Source organism: Larimichthys crocea, chromosome XXIII, assembly GCF_000972845.2.
Source record: "Larimichthys crocea isolate SSNF chromosome XXIII, L_crocea_2.0, whole genome shotgun sequence".
In the NCBI taxonomy this organism is placed as follows: Eukaryota; Metazoa; Chordata; class Actinopteri; family Sciaenidae; genus Larimichthys; species Larimichthys crocea.
The window spans coordinates 19120321-19140830 of NC_040033.1; the positions used below are offsets into that span (position 1 = coordinate 19120321).

General features: G+C 50.1%; 1 protein-coding gene across 4 annotated transcripts in view; it reads right to left on the reverse strand.

Moving 5' to 3' along the window:
• Nucleotides 1–20510, reverse strand: part of rreb1a (ras responsive element binding protein 1a) — a 50111-nt gene that overhangs the window by 7146 nt on the left and 22455 nt on the right. For 2 of the 4 annotated variants that reach the window (XM_019270066.2, XM_019270067.2), the window contains 14 exons: nt 10273–10362; nt 9965–10196; nt 9812–9881; nt 9326–9415; nt 8797–8960; nt 5591–5726; nt 5328–5476; nt 3864–4053; nt 3496–3783; nt 2919–3390; nt 1097–2831; nt 802–989; nt 528–719; nt 251–412 (listed from right to left, as the gene is read on the reverse strand). In XM_019270066.2, the coding sequence (XP_019125611.1) occupies nt 251–412; nt 528–719; nt 802–989; nt 1097–2831; nt 2919–3390; nt 3496–3783; nt 3864–4053; nt 5328–5476; nt 5591–5726; nt 8797–8960; nt 9326–9415; nt 9812–9881; nt 9965–10196; nt 10273–10362 (4158 nt within the window). Of the gene's footprint in view, nt 1–250; nt 413–527; nt 720–801; nt 990–1096; nt 2832–2918; nt 3391–3495; nt 3784–3863; nt 4054–5327; nt 5477–5590; nt 5727–8796; nt 8961–9325; nt 9416–9811; nt 9882–9964; nt 10197–10272; nt 10363–14335; nt 14456–20510 lie in introns of those variants that run through there. The other 2 variants (XM_019270069.2, XM_019270070.2) reach the window with 2 other exon arrangements.

Here is a 20510-nt window from a genome sequence, read left to right on the forward strand (position 1 = left end):
AAAAACGCTCTGGCGTGCGGGAGGAGTCGATCCAGATCCAACTTTTTGGGAAAACGGAGCCCGAGACCACACTCCGCAATCAGACACTCAGTCAAACCTCCACCGACAGCCTGAAATGTCTCTGAGACTATCCAGGTGGATTCACGGACTAAACTCTGATGATCTACCTGTGTGTGTTCTCACTTTGTTTCATGTACCAGCTTCTAAATCTGAGTCTGACTCCCTATTTACGAGAGACGTAGTGCTGTACCTGCACTCTCGTGCGATCCCTCGTCTCCATCTTTCTTGGCGAGGGCGCCGTTGCGTCGCAGCGTCCGGTGGGTCACGCCGTGTTTCCTCAGCAGGTGGCGCTCACAGTTAGATTTGGTGGAGAAAAAGGCGTCGCACTTCGGACACGGGAAAGGTTTTTGGCCTGAAGGAAGACGGAAGGATTCACGTGAGGAGACGGACGTTGTGGGGTCGACCAATCAAATCGCTCGTCTCGTCTGAGGACTACTTGTTGTGCGATTGTGTATTTTGTGTATTACCAGTGTGTGTCAGCATGTGTCTCTGCAGAGAGCTGGCCCAGGGGAACACTCGGGGGCAGAAGGGGCAGGTCATCTTCTGGACAGAGTTGGAGTAGGCGTTCTTCTTTCCTTTGGACTGTGGCATCGTCGCCGACTTCGCCTCCTCCTTCGCTCCTCCCTCCTTCTCCTCCACTCCTCCTGCTCTGTCGACATCTGTTCACAGGACGGGGTTTGAATTAAGCATCATCATTTTTCCATCATTCATGCACTGTGTCCATCCTCCTCCTCTCTTTACCTCTCTTCCCTCCCAGGTCTGCAGCTCCGGTCTGCAGGTAGGTGCTGAACTTGTTGGCGTCCGTCGTGGCCAACATCTTCTCCACGCTGGCAAACTCCCCGCTGGACTCCAGGTCGATGCCAGCGCCGCTGCTCACACTGGCTTTTTCCTTCACTGCGAGGGCAGCGGGTTTCTTCCTGGACCGCTTCCTGTCAGGCAGAGAAAAAGACAACAGCACGATGATGGTGCCATCTGGTGGTACAAACAACAACACCTGTTATAAAAGGATGAATCTAAACTGTGAGACCTCACATACCTGGATGATCCCTCGGACGTGTCGTCACTTTGTGTCTCCAGAGCAGTGGAGGGTCCCGGGGTGTCTGCAGCAGAATCAGCCTGAGAAGAAGACACAGCTGCCTGGGGTTTGCCCTCCAGCGCAACGGCCTCTCTCTTCAGCAGGTCTGGAGCTCCGGAGACCGAGTGGATGATCTGAGCGATGGAAGCCAGAGGAGGGAGCTCCTTGAGGGCAGTGGAGGGCGAGGAGGAGGAGGTGGAGGAAGCCGGTTTGGGCAGCAGGGGTTTGAGGCGCTGGGCTCGTGTGGAGTTGTTGAGGTTGGGGAGGGAGGCGGGGGGCGGGGTGGATCCAGGCGGGAGCTGGTAGCAGCCAAGTTGGGGGTGAGGGTGTAGAGGAGGCAAGGCGCTCGCCGCCTTCTCCTCCCTCGACAACGCCTGAGCATGCTGCTGCTCGATGATGCTGCTGCTGCTCTGCTCCGTCTTGATTTCCCTCTTCTCTCCGGTGCTCGCTGCTTCCCTCCTCTGCCTCTTGCTGGGGATGGACAGATCGATGGGCTGGTCCAGGGCGGAGCAGTCGAAGCTGGGGGAGACGTTCTCCAGTTTGACCCCAGGAGACCCCGCCTGGCTGCCAGATCCACGACCTTTGGCAGAGAAGTCCAGCGGCTGGTCCAGTTCTGTAGGAAAAATCACGTTGGCCATTTCCTCCACCTTCACTGCTTGGAGCCCCGGAATCGTAGGCTGGCCGATCCCGTTCAGCGCCATCTGATTCACCGCGGCGGCCCGACCAGAGGCGACTGTGGTGGCGGGCACGGTGGCAGGCAGGAGCGTGGCAATGTGCTCTTCGATCTCCCTCTCCTGCACCTCGGGGTGCTGCTTCAGCAGGTGGTGGATGCAGTTGCGTTTGGCCAGGAAAGCGGCGCCGCAGCGCCGGCACTCAAACGGCTTCCTCTGGCAGCCATTGTGCGTGCGCAGGTGGATCTGCAGCGCCCGGTAGGTCTTCAGGTCCTCGCCGCAATACCGGCACGTGGTCTCGGCTCCGGTGCAGCCCGTCTCCGTGTCCTGGGTGGGGGTCGTTGCAGCAGTGATCGCTGCGGCGATGTTCGCCGTGGTGGTGGAGGTGACGTACTTGATGTTCTTCTCGATGTCCTTCCTCGAGGTCTTGGCGTGCTTCTTCCTGAGGTGGCGCTCGCAGTTGGCCTTGACAGTGAAAGGGTAATGGCAGACTCGGCAGACATAGGGTCGCTCGCCGCTGTGTGTCCGCAGGTGTCGGATCAGAGTGGCTTTGTCCGGAGCCACGTAGTCGCAGATGTTGCATTGGTGGGGGAGGATGCCGAGGTGGAAGCGCATGTGAGCCTGCAGGACACCAGAGAAAGCGAACACCTGGTCGCAGAATCGGCACGGGTACGAGCCTTTAGCCGAGCCGGCGTTGTTTCCTCCTTTGGTTCCTGGCTTTCTCCCGCTGAGCCCCGCCTCCTCGTGTGCTGCTGGCGGGGACTCGGACAAAGGCGTGTGAGCGTCACCCATGCACTCTCCATCCAACTGCCCGCCGTTCCCAGCTGAAGAGGATGACGAAGAGGACGAAGAGGGCGTTTTGAAGAGGGTCGGGGTGGGAGGTGGCAGGCTGGGGCTGATGCAGCCCAGTGAGGCCTGCTGGGAGCTCTGAAGGGGGGGAGGAGTCGTCGCTGTGAGGCTGGAGCGAGGGGTGATGGGAGGTTTGGGCTTTAATGGTGGCATTGCCTTCTGACCCTGGACTTGACCTGGAGGAGGGAGAAACAGAGTTTAAGAAAGGGATGTATGGATTGACTATGATTGATTCGCCCGTCCCGGCTCGAGCTGACACTTACCTTGACCTCCAGCAAATCCTGGAGCTTTGGCCAGAGGTGGGAGGGTCAGTCCCATCTGGTTTGGCGCTGCACTCGCCACTTTGAGGATCTGCTGGATGTCTGCCAGCTCCATGATCCCGGCTCCACCTGCCTCTCCGGGTTTGACGCCAGACGAGGCCGAACTACCTGTCGCAGCGCCCCCGTCGGGCTGCAAGAGGAAGCCAGTCTGGAAGGGCTGCAGGGAGAGCAGGCTGAGGGCCTCCCTCTGGGAGAGGCCCTGCAGGGCAGAGGCAGAGCCAGTGGCCTCCAGCAGGGGGATGCTGAGGGCCGTCAGACCACCCATACCCAGCCCCAAAGTCAGCCCCAGACCTCCGGACAGGTAGGCTGAGGCCGGCTCCTGGGGAAGGCTGGAGGACGGTGGCTCCACATGAATCACCTTGATGCTGTCAAGGTGGGCCTGATGGATCTCATCGTCCGTGGGACCAGACTTCACCTGAGAAATAGAGCCGGCATCCATCAGCGGACAGGTACATCGCTGCAGCGTGATCGTTTTACCAAACATTATCTGTGATGATGAAAAATATTGCCCAAAGCTCACCTTAGAAATGTGCTGAAGACCCAAACCTTCGAGGAAGCTGGCCTGCTCTGAGGGCTGGAGCCCTTTCTCAACATCTTGACTGTTGTTTTCTCCATCATCTGCCTCCTCCTCCATTTCCTGTGCATCCGTGGCTGTGGCGGTGGTCGCGACAGTGGCAGGACTCTCAGGGTGCGAGTTGGTTTTATGCAGGTCCAGGGCGGAGCGAAGGGGGAACGCCTTGTCACAGCAATCGCAGACAAACCGATGAAACTTACTGATACAGCGACGAAGGTTCGTCTCACACCAGACCTGGAGGGAAAAGCAAAAGTCGATGAAATATTGACCATAAAAATGGAAGTATAATCAGGGTGTGGGTCCTGCGACGATACCTGTGCGATGTGAGCGAACTTCTTGCAGGAGAAGTCGATGAAGGCCAGGTCGTTGAAGCCGGTGGGGATGGAAGGGTTGTTCTGGATGAAGGGACGGCCGCTGGGGTCTTGGGGAAGCAGCTTGTGAACGCCCGCATTGTGACGCAACAAACCACGGTGGGTTCGGAAAGACAGGCAGCAGAGGTCACACCTACGAGCACACGTTAACGGTTAATGCATTTGTCTTCCTGTTTGTCATCTCTGTCCGGGCCTCACTGATTACTGTACAAGAGCACAGCTTCAGAACTTTATTCAAACTGGATCAGATTTTATTCACAATATATTTGCTGCTAACAGAACAGCAGCAGCCGGACCGGGCCGGGTTGGAGCACAGCCTCAGAGACCAACAGGGAATAACGTGACAGTACCAAGGTGATTTACAGACTTTATGATGGAAACACTGGGATGCCGGGAGCCAAACCCAGCAAGAAAACCACCTCGTTAGGCTGCCGTGTTCCCTGCCAGCTGAACTAATGTGACTCCTCTCAGTGCTCCCTCCTCCTCCTCCTCCTCCTCCTCCTCTCTCCTCTCTCCTCCCTCGATCCTCTTACGGGCTCATTAGAGGATTTACAGCTAAATATTCCCACCTTCCTCCATAACGAGCTCAGCGCCGCCTGCTGCACTCTTCCTCTCTTTTTGTTCTGTTTCTTCCTCACAGATAGGCTTTGTCCCAGTCCTCCATCCTTCTTTCCTTTCCTCCTATGTTCCCTTTCCTTCCTCCTCCTCCGTGAATGAACAACAACAGGAGTTAGGGTACAAAAACTCTTCACAAACACAGTCTAAACTTTGAACTCAAGCTGTGAGCAGTGTTGTCGCCACGGTGACAGACTCTCGTTGGGATGAGTGGCAAGTGTCGCCATGGCAACGAGGCCCGGCCGAGCGCGTCCTGAAACCTCCCTCCTCCTCCTCCCTGTGACTTATTAAGTCGTCCTCTCTCTCTCTCTCCTAGTGGTGACTTATTAACCTCTCCATCCATCCTTCACCCTTCCTCCCTCCTTCTGTTCGACTCCCTGCCTGGGTTAGCTCAGCTCAGCTTAGCATAAAGACTGGAAACATTACATGTGACATGAAGTTACGCAGACGCACGATCAGCTGACTGAACCTAAAGTTCACACTGCTGTGTGAGATGTTTCTTCTGGAGTTTATTACGCTAACGTAACAATCAGAAAGCGACGTGTTGCTTCTCTCTCCAACAATCGGACACAAACAAAGTTCAACTGTGGAGCAGACGGCTGCAGCACCATGTTTAACCACCAGGTGTCACTGTCACAAAGTTACACATTGTTCCTTTGACTCTTATTGAAGATGTTTACTCTTACATCATGAGGAGTGTTTGTCTGCTTGTAAACCTGGGAACAACAAATGTAGACTCAGACTAGGTCAGAGTAACGCTGGCGGCGTGGAGAGGTGGAGGAGGAGGTGTACCTGAGTGCGGTGTCGGGGTGTGCGTCCATGTGTGCGTCCAGCTCCAGTCTGGAGCTGCAGGTCTTGAAGCAGATCGGACAGGGCAGCAGCTCCTCCTCCGCTCCACGAGCCGCCGTCACCGACTCCTCCGACGCCGCGTCCTCCACCACCTGAAAACACGCCGACACACACACACACACACACACACACACACACGTTAACACGCCGACATCGTCACCGGTTTGTTCGCCGTCACGTGCAGGAAGCGGGCGGGGGGGTTCTACCTTTTTGCTGGGCGGCTCCTCGCCGTTCTCCTCCTCCTGCCTCCTCTTCACGGACGGACGGCGGCGTTTAGTCGGGGAGGGCGGGCTGACGGGAAGCAGGCCGCTGGCCGGGTCCTTCTCGTGGATCTTCATGTGTCTGAGAGACGAAAGGTCGTTGGGAGGGTTAGAGTCGACAGCAGGACGCCGTTAACTACGACAACGTCCGAAGATAACGAGGGACTCTAATTAGAACTAATTAATAATTCATTAATTAAATATGGTCACATTTAATCAATTCTCTGACACCAGGCTGGTGTGGCGGAAAAACTGCTAAGGCATTATGGGAGTTTGAGTATGAATGGAAACACACACACACACACACACACACACACACACACACTAATTATCACATAATTACAGATCCAGCGGTGTGATGGCCTTATAAGGCCGGCGGAGAGAAGAGGAAGCCATGAGGTCACGGCAGGAAGTTGCCTCTCTCGTTACCGTGACAACAAAGAAAGTGGAGGGTGAGGAAAAGGGGAAATGAAATAAGGAGATGAGGAGAGAAAAGGAAAAGGAGAGAGCGGACGAGGAGAGAAAAAAAGAAACTGTTGGAAAGAAAGTAGAGAGGGGAGGAGACGAGGAGGAGAGATGAGGGGAGGAGAAGAGAGAAAGGGAAGAAAATAAAGGAGGAGGGGAGAGAGAGGAACTGAAGGAGAGGAAACAAGAAGAGATGAGACGAGGAAAGGAAAAGAGGAGATTAAAGGAGGAGACAAGATGATGATGAAAAAAGAGGGAAGGAGAAGAAATAAAGAGATAAGGAGGCAAGGAGATGAGGGGAGAGAAAAGGAAAGGAGAAGGAGAGAGGAGACAAGGAGACAGGAAGTTGAGACGAGAGAAAAGAGGAAACTGTAGGAAAGAAAGGAGAGAGGAGAGGAGACAAGGAGGAGAGATAAGGGGAGGAGAAGAAAAGGGGAAATGAAATGAGGAGATAAGGAGAAGAGGGAAGGAAAGGAAAGTAGCGACACAATGGAGAAAGGGGAGGAGATGAGGAAAGGAAACGAGAGAAGGAGGACAGAGGAGAAAGGGGAGGAGATGAGGAAAGGAAACGAGAGAAGGAGGACAGAGGAGAAAGGGGAGAAAGGCGAGGAGATGAGGAAAGGAAACGAGAGAAGAAGGAGGACAGAGGAGAAAGGGGAGAAAGGCGAGGAGATGAGGAAAGGAAATGAGAGAAGAAGGAGGACAGAGGAGAAAGAGGAGAGGGAAGGAGGAAGGAAAGGAGATAAGAGGACACATTGTAGGAGGAGATGAAGGAGAAAGGAAAGGGAGGAATGAAAGGAAAGAAGAGAGGAAGAGAAAGGAGGTGAAGGAGCAGGAAGAGCAGCAGAGGAGGAGAAAGGAGGTGAAGGAGCCAGAGAGGAGGAGAAAGGAGGTGAAGGAGCAGCAGAGGAGGAGAAAGGAGGTGAAGGAGCAGCAGAGGAGGAGGTCTATTAATAGGACCCAACAGGCAGCAGGCTGGACGCCCATAAGAGGTCCTGACAGAGTCAGCAGATCTGGGACCAGCTGACAGGAAGCAGTTTGTTTTTAACCAATCAGGTGATTGAAGGTAAACAGGAGGAGGCGGAGCAACAAGAGAGCAAAGTCTGATTGGCTTAAAGTGGACTGTGACCCCAGAAACCAACCAATCAGAGAGCAGGAAACCTGCAGAGTCAGCAGAGACACAATCCTACAGAGTGTGTGTGTGTGTGTGTGTCAGCTGTTCACGACTCACTCACTCACACACACACACACACACACACGCGAGATAAATTTAGACCAAAGTGTGTGTGCAGTTAAGGAGACGAGGGATAAATTTAGACCAAAGTGTGTGTGCAGTTAAGGAGACGAGGGAATAAGGAGAGGAAGCGTACAAACAGAATGTTGGTTTGGAACGCGGCCCTTTGTCACGACGATAAACAAACGAGCGATGAACTAAGGAGACAAGGAGACGAGATGAGAAAAGAGAAAGGGAAGGAAGGGAAAGGACAGAGGAGAGGAGGAAGAGGGGAAAGGAAACAAGGAAAGGAAAGAGAGGAGAGGAGGAGAAAGGGGAGAAGGAAGCAGGAGACTCTAAATGTCTCCTTCATTGGCAACAAAACTTTTCAGGTTTTTACAAAACAGCTTCAACTTTTCTTTCTATCAACGAACATCCAACTCTCCTCCTCCTCTCCTCTCCTCCCCTCTTCTCCTCCTCCTCTCCTCTCTCCTCTCCCCTCCTCCTCTTCTCTCCTCCCCTCTCCTTTCTGCTCTCCACTCCTCCCCTCCCCTCCTCTCTCCTCTCCGCTCTCCACTCCTCCCCTCCCCTCCTCTCTCCTCTCCCCTCTTCTCCTCCTCCTCTCCCCTCCCCTCTTCTCCTCCTCCTCTCTTCCTCCTCTCCTCTCCTCCTCACAGGCCTCCTCCTCATGCTCCTCCTCCAGCAGCCTGTCCTCCTGTCTGTAGTTTGCATTGTAAATCGTGTTGTGTGTTGTGTGTTCAGTAATTTGACTCAGACTTTTAGAACTCGTTAACAGTCCGACCCTGACGTCTCAGCGCAGAACGCCTGGATGATCCGTTTACTCAGCAGTCGGATCTAAAGAGGATTCTTCATTCTCACATGCTCGAGGATTTGGATGGACGTGACGTGAACGTTATTTTATTGTGACTTTATTGAAAAGTAGAGACAGACAAAGGAAGACTGAGTCCAGCCGTGATGACAGGAAACATTCAGCTCCGCCTACAGTCATTCCTTCCTGCCCACACCTCATACCACCACCGACTGAACAGTCTTTGTGTCGCCGAGAGCTTCATCACACAACAACACCATATATCTGAACCTACAGAACCGGGCTCAGCAGACCGGACCGGACCGGGCTCAGAGGTCAACGAAGATCACTCACACACACACACACACACACACACACACACGTCTGCAGAGACCGTTGAGTCTGATGATGGAGGCTGGACTTCACTGATAAATGACTGGGCGTTGTTCTGTGTGTGTGTGTGTGTGTGTGTGTGTGTGTGTGTGTGTGTGGAGATGAATGGTTTAAACTCGTCTTCCCACTTCCTGTGTAACCCTCACCCACACACACACGACCAGCTCCATCATGGTTGACTGGGGACCATGTTAAACATCAACTTCCTCTGCCTGAGGTCACATGGTGTGTGCGTGTGTGTGTGTGTGTGTGTGTGTGTGTGTGTGTGTGTACCTGTGCATGTTGCCGTTGGTGGTGAAGGTCTGTCCACAGATGTTACATTTGTACGGCCTCTCCCCGCTGTGGACCAGCATGTGTCGGTCCAGCGACGAGGCCGAGCTCAGGCACTTCCCACAGATGCTGCAGGAGTGGTCGGTCGCTCCTGTGTCCGCGTTGTGCTGCAGAGGAACGTTCAGACAGTTACCCTAACGTTTCTGTAGCGTTGACAGAACGTTCCAAAACAAACATATCATCAGTCTGAAGTGACCTAAAGCTCCCTGCGCTGTCCCTTTAAGAAACATGACACCTGAACAATTCATTACGTGTCAGTAACAACACGAGATAAAGGACGTCACATGACCAACGTTATTTCAATGTTAGACCAACGTTATTTTACTGTTAGACCAACGTTATTTCAATATAACAGAGTATGTCAGAGTGACTGAGCAGGCTGTGTCGTGCAGCCTCAGGTCTGTCTCAGGTGTGTCTCAGGTCTGTCTCAGGTGTGTCTCAGGTGTGTCTCAGGTGTGTCTCAGGTGCTCACCTGTCTGATGTGCATGGTGAGCTGGTGCTGAGTCTGACAGTTCTTGTCACACAGCGGGCAGATGAAGGCTGAGCTGTCGTCTTTGGTGTCCTGCACACATGAGACGTAACAACATAAATATACACACAGACAAACACACACACACACACTCTCACACTCACTCCATCTAAACGCGTCACAAACTTTAACCATCCACTAACGTTATGAGAATATAAAGAGACGGATCAAAAGATGAGCAGTAGGTGGCGCCAATCAGTCTCTCACACACACACACACACACACACACACACACACAAGCAGCACTTCCCTTTTCCTGTTTCAGCCACAGGAAGTGATGACGTGACATGGAATGCTGAATGCATGATGGGAGGTAGGACAAATGTAGCACATGAGGACAGGAGACGAGGACAGGAGACGAGGACAGGAGACGCGGGAGCGCCACCTACAGCTCAAACTGTGTGTGTGTGTGTGTGTGTGTGTGTGTACCTGGTTGCGTCGTGCGTTGCGGCCGGGCGGGGCTCTCATGGCCGCCGAGAGCGACTTGCTGGGGGAGGGGCTTATAAAGCAGAGTGGGACAGAGTGTTAGCGGTCGTCATGACAACATCAAAGTCAGTGTCCGCGGTGTGTTCAGGGACTCACCTCGGGGACGGCCCGGCGGAGGAGTTGGCCGAGGTGACTCCGCTCCCTTCTCGATCTCCGCCGTTGATGGTGCCTGCTGCTGACATCACCGCTGACATCATGGCGTTGATGGAGGACAGATCTCCTCCTCCTTCAGCTCCCATGATTCCTCCTCCTCCTCCTCCTCCTCCTCGGTCTCCGTTCTGTAGCTTGTCTCCTTCGTTGGCGGCCTCCTCCGTCACTCCGTTGATCGCTGCGTGGTGACATTTGAGGCTGTAAACGCGTTCTCACGCCGTGACACGTCAAACTGAGCGAGCGTCTGTACGAACCTTTGAGGTTACTGTGCGTGTTCTCCTCCGTCAGCTCCGACTCCTCCTCCTTCACCTCCTCTCGCTGCTCCTCTGTTGCTTCCATGACAGCTGGAAAACAGAGACACAAACTTTGAGACGAACTCGCCGACTTTCTGACGGCGGTACGATCAGCTGTTTCTAATTCCCATCAGGCTTTGCAGCTTCACGTTTGAATCTGAAGCTAGTTGCTAACAGCTAACTGTTTGTGTTTTGTTGACAAACCAATTAGCATTAGCTTAGCTTCTTAGCTCGCCTTAGGTCGCTAATCTTAGCTTGTATGAGCTAAAGCTACGTAGTTTTACAGAATATCTGTATCTGAAGCTAACTGTGTTAGCATCAACATGCTCACCTACACACTGTGATCTACTGCTAACATGCTAAACAGTCAGGTAGCATGTTCATGACTCAGTATGGATGCTAGCAGCTGAAGCTAATTAGCTTTAGTTTGTATAATAAAGAGAGCTACGCTAACGTTACGTTAGCATGCTTACGGCTACGTTAGCAGCTTTCAAAGCTAATGACCACTAGATGTCACTAAACTGGACACAGTCGCCACGACGACGAGAGAGACAGAGAGAGAGAGACATAGAGAGAGAGACAGAGAGAGAGAGAGACAGAGAGAGAGACAGAGAGAGACAGACAGAGAGAGAGACGAAAGTGAAAACGTACGACAGAGATGAGAAGAAGAAGAAGAGAGCTAATTACTGTTTCCTGTTTGGCAGCCCCCACAGGAAGACGCTCTCCAGAGCTGGCCACTTCCTCCTCCAGCTCAGAGGGAGGCCTCGTGTGTGTGTGTGTGTGTGTGTGTGTGTGTGTGTGTGTGTACAAACAGACGACACACACACACACACACACACACACACACACACACACAGCTCGTACGTCGACTTTAAAAACAAAGTTTCTGACGTTCAGTCCTCGACACGTGTGACTTCAGCTCTGTGACCTGTCAGTCAAAGCGTCCACGCTCTTAACCCTGCATAACTTTAAGCCTTAATATAATGTGAACAGGTGAGTTGTATATAAATTCACCCTCAGTACAGTTGTCATGAACGGGGAAATTAGCTACAGAGACCAAAACTGTTTTTTGTACCAGGCTGTAAACATGTTTATTTCTGCTGTGAAGTTGGACATTTGGACATGGGGACTTATGGAGACTGACTCACTTCTGGAGCCAGCCTCAGGTGGACGTTAGAGGAACTGCAGTCCACAGACGTGGAGGAGGTTTCTGCTTGGCCGTGTATCGTGGTGATCATTGTATAACGTTCAGATAACGCTCAGATAACGTTAGCGGCGACAACACTGAACAGGACAACAAGATGGAGGAGGAAGACAGGATGAGGAGAGGACGAGTGGAGCTCTGCGAGTGACTGCTGACAACTGGCAGTGTGTGTGTGTGTGTGTGTGTGTGTGTGTGTGTGTGTGTGTGTGTGTGTGTGTGTGTTTCCACTGACCTCTCCTTGTATCACTGCTCTTACATGACAAACTGTAACATGGCCGTGGCAGGTGCATCAACACACACACACACACACACACACACACACAGATTGTTTTTTACATTAGCATCGTTTGACTTAAGCGTGCACACAGGCACACACACACACATGCACACAGGCACACACACACACACACACACACACACACACACACACACAGGCTGTGATTGGCTGATGAAGTGCTCAGGCAGCACTGCTGAAACAAATGGCAACAGACGGAGGAGGAGCTACAGGTACTATGTTGTGTTAGCATGCTACGTAGCACACCTCAGCGACACATATTTCCTCAATAACAACACACCAACATGCTAAACAGTCACGTAGCATGTAACAAACTAAACTGACACAACTCACACAATACCAAACCAAGTAAAGCTAACTGTGAATCACAAAGAGGTAGCCGTGCTAGCATCCGAAGCTAATTAGAAGAGCTAGCTCAGTATTGATGCTAACACCTGAAGCTAATTAGAAGAGCTAGCTCAGTATTGATGCTAGCATCTGAAGCTAATTAGAAGAGCTAGCTCATTATTGATGCTAACAGCTGAAGCTAATTAAAATAGCTAGCTCAGTATTGATGCTAACACCTGAAGCTAATTAGAATAGCTAGCTCAGTATTGATGCTAACAGCTGAAGCTAATTAGAATAGCTAGCTCATTATTGATGCTAACAGCTGAAGCTAATTAAAATAGCTAGCTCAGTATTGATGCTAACACCTGAAGCTAATTAGAATAGCTAGCTCATTATTGATGCTAACAGCTGAAGCTAATTAAAATAGCTAGCTCAGTATTGATGCTAACACCTGAAGCTAATTAGAATAGCTAGCTCATTATTGATGCTAACAGCTGAAGCTAATTAAAATAGCTAGCTCAGTATTGATGCTAACAGCTGAAGCTAATTAGAATAGCTAACTCAGTATTGATGCTAACAGCTGAAGCTAATTAAAATAGCTAGCTCAGTATTGATGCTAACACCTGAAGCTAATTAGAATAGCTAACTCAGTATTGATGCTAGCAGCTGAAGCTAATTAAAATAGCTAGCTCAGTATTGATGCTAACACCTGAAGCTAATTAGAATAGCTAGCTCATTATTGATGCTAACAGCTGAAGCTAATTAAAATAGCTAGCTCAGTATTGATGCTAACAGCTGAAGCTAATTAGAATAGCTAGCTCAGTATTGATGCTAACAGCTGAAGCTAATTAGAATAGCTAACTCAGTATTGATGCTAGCAGCTGAAGCTAACAAGATGCTAACATCAGTTGTGCTTCTAGCAGCTTTCAGAGCTAATAGCCTAGCTTTGTCTGGCATTGTGACGTAGCGAACACTGAAGTCACATGACTGCTGAGCTGTTTCCTCACAGCTCTCATGGCTCCTCACGTGAAACAAACACGTCTAATTCACTTCCTGTTTCCTGACACCATCCGACTCGGTGAATCGGCGCCACCTACTGCTCATCCCGTGAAACCAACGGCTAACGTTCACGAAAAGTTAGCGCCTCACGGAAACGGGCAACGTGTCTGCAGAGTGTAAACATGACCGTGTGTGTGTGTGTGTGTGTGATAGCTGATGTTACTGCATCTGCTCCCAGTCATCATTCTCACACACACACACACACACACACACACACACAGCGCTGACATCCTGACATTCTTGCACATCCATGCAAAAGCAGAAAAAAAGGTCACCATGTGGGAGCCTGTGTGTGTGTGTGTGTGTGTGTGTGAGTGAGAGAGTGTGTGTGTGTGTGTGATGGAAAAGTTGTCTCTCCGTCCACAGTGCTTGTGTCTCCTCCTCCTCCTCCTCCTCAGTCGGGATGGTTACAACAACATGTGACCCCGGCGGCCATTTTGAGTGTTTTCAGGTGTTCTTCACCAACTAGCTAACTGCTAACTGAATCTGCTGTTAGCATGCTAACAGAACCAAGCTGGACCGGACCGGGTTGGAGCTCAGCCTCTGAGACCAACAGGGACTAACGTGACAGAACCGAGGTGATCTGCAGACTTTATGATGGAACACTGATACGTAGCAGCAGAGCTAAAGCTAAGCTAACACAAAAGGATAGCTAACTGCTAACATCAGTTAATGTTTAGGACCTCGCTAACGCTAACATAGCTAACTGAAAATATAAACGTATGTTGTAGATTTCACTAGTTTTTAAATAAAGCTAATGCAGCTAACTGCTAACATTAGCTCACTGCTAAGATTAGCTCACTGCTAACATTAGCTCACTGCTAACATTAGCTCACTGCTAACATTAGCTCCCATCACTTGGTGTAAACATTGATCAGCAGTAAAGCGCTAACTGTGGTTAGCTCTGTTAGCCGTGTAGCTAACTGAACTGACTCAGCTCCGCTGTGTTCGATGCTAGCTCATAGCGCTAGCCGCAACACATGGTGGTTGGGGGTGTAACGCACACTCGCTATTGGCTACTGTAAATGCCAATCAACATCCACGACGAGTTCCTCCCCGTCTGACTGTTTCTACAGGAAGTAAACTGAACTCTACTTCCTGTTTTAAATGGTGACTTTAACAAAAACACGGACACTCACCAACACGACGACGCGGAGAGCGGCTGCGTTCAAATCCACCTTCGAAAGACCCGGAGAGGAAGAAAAACAGGAAGCACTGTTGCCACGGTTACCACGTTACCTAGGGATTAGCCTAAAGCTAACAGCTGTGATGTTAAAGTGAAGATTTATTTATTTTAATGAACTTTCTGACAGAATTGTTGTTGTTGCTGTTGTTGTTGTTGTTGTTGTTGTTGTTGTTGTTGTTGTTGTTGTTGTTGTTATCATTATTATTGTTAGGCTAGCTGAAGCGCGTTAGCTTTCTCTCCAGTCACGTGGAGGTCAACACTTTCCCGACATGAACCTCCTGCTGAGCAGCACCTGTGTGAAGACGTCACCCAGGCGCAGACAGTCAGTACGGAGGGCGGAGGGGGGTGGAGGGATGGAGGGATGGATGGAGGTTTCCCGCCACCTGAACCCCATAAATCCTCTCCGATCCCGCCTCCCGTCATGTGACGCGACAGCTGGGACGTAAAATGTGAGTCACAGCCGGGATGAGCTTCAAGTTTCTGTCACGTGACTGAAAGTAAAAACACCAGCCCCGCCTTTAGCATCCTACAGCTACTATACTGTGTTAGCATGCTACGTAGCATACTTCAGCAGCCTTCTTCAGCTAGTTAGCATTGTGGCTACGATACATAGTTCCTCAATATGTTCACAAAATGTAGAAAAAACAACATGCTAATTAATCTTGTAGCATGATTAACGTGTTGATTTATTGACCAAAACAACTAAAAACAAACTAAACTGATAATGTAATTGAAGCTACTCATGCTATTGCTAACGTTAAGTTAGCAAACCTACACAGTAATAAACCAAGTAAGGCTAAAGGTCACAACTCAACAAAAAGTAATGCTAGCATCTGAAGCTAACTAGAATACATTGTACTGATGCTACTGTTGCTAGCCACTTTTAAAGCTAATAACCTAGCTTTGTCTGGCATTGGCTTATACTCTGCTAGCCATCTTTTAACAGTGTTAGCACAGTGTTAGCAGAGTGTTAGCAGAGTGTTAGCAGAGTGTTAGCACACTGTTAGCACACTGTTAGCACACTGTTAGCAGAGTGTTAGCACACTGTTAGCACAGTGTTAGCACAGTGTTAGCACAGTGTTAGCACACTGTTAGCAGAGTTGCGATCTTTACAAGCTAGCTGTAACGTGTAGCCTTTAGCACAACGCTAAAATAAATCTTTGCTAACTTTTCTATTAGCTAACGCTGCTAGTCGGGCTAGCAGCTGGATGCGAGTGTAAGTTTTAGTTCTTCTTGTCTTAATAAATGATAAACTGGTTTATTATTTATGTTCTGCCTTCGTTTGGACCAACAGTGAACCCCGCTGTAACGTTAGCAGGCTTAGGCTAGCATCATTTACAGCCCCACGGGGCAGCAAGCCAGGGGCAAACTGACAGGAGTGACACCTGCTGCAGAAAGCTAACTGCCCCGCACGCCTCAGCCTCCACTCTTCCTCTTTCTCTCTCCGTTTATATTTATATCACTCTCTCTTTGCGAGGCGGGATATCTGAACGAGTCCTCAGAGTGTCGGCTAACAGGCTGTGTTTAGCTGTGGAGACACGAGGTGAGGGATGGAGGGATGTATGGGGGAGATGGGTGAAGGAGGAGGAGGAGGAGGAGGAGGAGGAGAGGATCCGGTGACCATATGTTGGCTATTTATTACCTCCTCCTAACTGTCGCTCTTACTCCATCTATCCCTCCATTCATCTCATTCAAAATGGCTTCACACACACACACACACACACACACACACACACACACACACACACACACACACACACACACACACAGGGAAAACCAGATTCCAGGCAACATTTTTTTAAACCAGCCGACACGCAACCAGAGCTGGGAGTGTTCATCAGCGTGTGTGTGTGTGTGTGTGTGTGTGTGTGTGTGTGTGTGTTCACCTGAAGACAATCCTCAGGTGCAGATGCTAGCAGCTGAGGCTAATTAGCTTTACACAGCTATTGCGTAATAGTGTTAATCTCTACGTTTAAAGTTAAGCTAACGTAACATTAAGCTAACGTTACGTTAGCCACCAAAGACAGAGCCTCGACCTGCTAATGCTATTAGTATGCTAACTGTGCTAGCATCTGAAGCTAATTAGTTGGATGAACTTGTTGCTGCAGCAGGTAGAGAAACAACGACAACAACAACAACGACAACAATGACAACAACAACGACAACAACAACGACAACAACAACAACGACAACAACAACGACAACAACGACAACGACAACAACAACAACGAAGACGACAACAACAACGACAACAACGAAGACGACAACGACAACAACGACGACAACAACAACAACAACAACGACGACAACAACAACAACAACAACAACGACAACAACAACAACAACAAGGCCTAACACGGTGCACGGCAAAGAGCCAAAATGGCCGCACGTGTTGGATCCTGTTTCCTGCCACTCGAATGTTTCAAACTCAGAGAGAAAAAATGTTTCTGTCTCCACCACAACAGGAAGTTCACACTCAGGGAGTCACAAGAGAGCGCTTAGCTGCTTCCCCATGTGAGGGGGGAGAGAGGGAGAGGGAGAGAGAGAGAGAGAGGGAGAGGGGGAGAGAGCGAGCGAGAGAGAGGGGAAAGAGGGAGAGGAGAGAGGGAGAGGAAGGGAGAAGTGGGAGAGAGAGAGGGAGGGAGAGATAAGAGCGAGAGAAGAAGAGAGAGAGAGAGAGAGGGGGGGGAGAGGGGGAGGACTAGAGGGAGAGGGAGAGAGAGGGAGAGACCATCGTAACACTCACAGACTGTCTAAAACTGACGTAGTTCTGGTGGAGTGTCCACAGACTTTGGCCAATCTCCCTCCCTTTCCTGCTTGCATCATCTTGTCTTTCAGTGCGCTTCTGTCCTTGCTCCGTTTGTTGTCCACCCTACAGTTTTGGTTAAGATTGACTGGTTTGTGTGGTGGGTGTGTGTGTGTGTGTGTGTGTTTGTTTGTGGTGTTTTGCATTGCACCACACACACACACACCTACACACACACACCACACACACACACACACACACACACCACAGTGGAGTTTAGACCCGGCGTGATAAAGTGTTGAGATCAGCATCGACGGCGTGTCAGCCTAACTGTAGGAACGGCATACCACCAGCCAGGGGGGAGGGGAGGGGGGAGTCTCAGCCCAATCACTGAACAGTCTCACGTGGAAATGTCTGACAGCTCTCAGCCAATCAGGACGCAGATTCCCCTCCTCGCGTCTGTCTCCTCACAGATGAACACACACACACTCATTCCAAAGTTTTAAGAATCTGTGCAGCCCTTGGTCTTACCGTACACGTAACCTACTCGATGTTACACATTAATACTTAAGGCCAGCATGGCTACAAACACTACACTACATTTCCCATGATGCCACTCAACCCTCGCTGTCCTGGTCCTCAAACGCCTCACCTCCCAGTTTGTGTTACGCGTTTAGTGTCCATGGTGTCCCGCGGAGCTAACCCGACAGATAGCATTAGCCTAACACATCTAACCGCTGCCGTTAGCATGCTAACTGAACGGGCTCAGCAGCTGGACCGGACCGGGTTGGAGCACAGCTCTGAGACCAACATAACACGAGGCGGTCCTACAGACGTTCATGATGGAACACTGATCAGCAGCAGGAGAGCTAAAGCTAATACAACAAAGCTAACACAGCGACACCGAGGATCCAGCTGGTTTGAAAGCTAGTGCTAATGGACCTCGCTAGTTTTGGGAAAAGGCTAACACGCTAACTGCTAATATAAGCTAATGTGTTGAGAAACATAGCGCAACGGTAGCAAAACTGCGCTAAAACTGAGCTAATTTCACGTTAGCTTGGATGGTAAAGCTACATTAGCTAATGTTACCTAAAGCGCAACATTAGCTAATGTTAGCTTTGAGTACATTAGCTAATGGTAGCTTAATCGTCAGTGCTAACATTTAGCTAATGTTTAGCTTTAGAGGTAACAATTAGCTTAATGTTAGCTTTAGGTTACAATTAGGCTAATGTTAGCTTTATCGTCAGTAGTTAACTTAGCTAATGTTTACTTTAGGACAACATAAGCAATGTAGCTATAGGTAAGCTATACAGTTAGCTATGTTAGCTAACGTCGTCAGTGCAACAGTAGCATAGTGATATGTTTTAAAAAGAAGTGAAGCTATTAAGAAAGCTAAACAAAGCGAAGTCAAACACGCTAACCAGCTGAAAACAAACTACCAGCTTAACACAAGCTAACCACCTGAGGGTCCAGCGGGTTTGGAGCTAGTGCATAGTAGCTAACGGCTAACATAGGCAGATGCTATGCAGTGCATAGCGCTGGCATGTTGAGGAAGTAACAAACTATCAACTTCCTGGTTCTCTGAGACTCAACCTGAAGCAACAAACAGGAAACAATCAGCTGATGAAACAGAGTCACATGAACAAGGAGGCGGCGAAGAAGCGACAAGGGTGATGCAGCATTTACAGGTGTGTGTGGAAATGAAGGGGAGGTCAAAGGTCGTGATGGAGGGATGACGGGGGCCATAGCTGCAAAACGAGAGAGAGAGAGAGAAGAGAGAAGAGGAGAGAGAGAGACGAGAGAGAAAGAGAGGAGAGAGGAGGAGAAGAAGACAGAACTAGAGAGAAGTACGAGTACACAGAGAGCAGAAAAGAGACAGATATAGAGACAGAAGGAGCAGAGCAGAGAGAGGAGGGACAGGAGAGAAACAAGGAGAGAATACATATAGAGAAGAGAGAGAGGATAGAGAGGACAGGACAGGAACGCAGAACTAAGATAGCTAGAGAGAAGACAAGAGAGAAGAAGAGACCAACGACAGAGAGAAAGAGAGTCAGAGCATGAGAATCGAAGAAAGGGCACGACAGAGAGACAGACAGACGAGACAGAGAGACAGACGGAGAGTACGAGACGACAGACAGAGAGACAGAACGACAGCAGACAGGACGAGACAGGTAGATCGAATCGAAGAGAGGACGACAGAGGACATGACAGACAGAGACAAGAGAGACAGAGAGGAGAGAGAGACAGACAGAGAGACAGGAGGAGAGGAGAGAGACAGAGAGACAGGAGAGAGACAGAGAGAGACAAGACAGAGGAGAGAGACGACTGAGAGACACAGAGAGAGGAGAGAGAGAGAGAGAGAAAGAGAGAAGAGAGAGAGAGAGACAAGAGAGACAGAGAGAGAGAGACAGACAACAGAGGACAGACAGACAGAGAGACAACAGAGAGACGAGAGAGAGAGAGAGGAGAGGAGAGAAGAGACAGAGAGACAGAGAGAGAGAGAGAAGAGGAGACAGAACAAGAGAGCAGAGAGAGAGACAAGACTGAGAGACAGAGAGAAGACCAGAGAGAGAGAGAGAGAGAGAAGAGAGAGAGATAGATAGAGAGAGAGAGAGAGACAGAGAGACAGAGAGGAGAGAGAGAGAGAGAACAGAAAGAGAGACAGAGAGAGAGAAAGAGACAGACAGAGAGACAGAGAGAGAGAGAGAAGAGAGAGAGAGAGGACAGACAGAGACAGACAGAGAGAGAGCGAGAGACAGACAGAGAGACAGACAGACAGAGAGAGAGAGAGAGAGAGAGAGAGATACAGACAAGAGAGAGAGAGAGACAGACGAGACAGACAAGAGATAGAGAGAGACAGACAGAACAGACAAGAGAGAGAGAGAGAGACAGACAGAAGACAGACAGACAGATACAGAGAGAGGCGGCGACGTGTTTGGAGCGAGGGATGAAAATGACAAGAGTGGAAGCAGGGCAGGTAGAAGGTGTATGTTGTGTGTGTGTGTGTGTGGGTGTTAAACGCCAATAGGATGGATGGATGGATGATGAAGGAGGGAGGAGCATATTTACCCGTCCGTTTTTCTAAAGCAACGCTCGCTCGCTCGCTCGAGTCTCGGGCGGGGCGGGAGAGAGGGGGGGGTTTGTGTGGTGTGTGTCTGCAAACCACTGCTCACACTGCAGAGGAGAACAGAGGACACAGTCAGTGACACACACACACACACACACAATACATATGTGTACAAGTACAGGGGTCATGGTACACAGCAGGGAGGAAGTAATCCCGAGTACTCAAACAAACTACTTCTGTTTCACTTCAGGCCATTTGTAGTTCTTTAAACCACAAAAGTTTGATGAGCAGTGCATCAATGGGTAAAACACACGC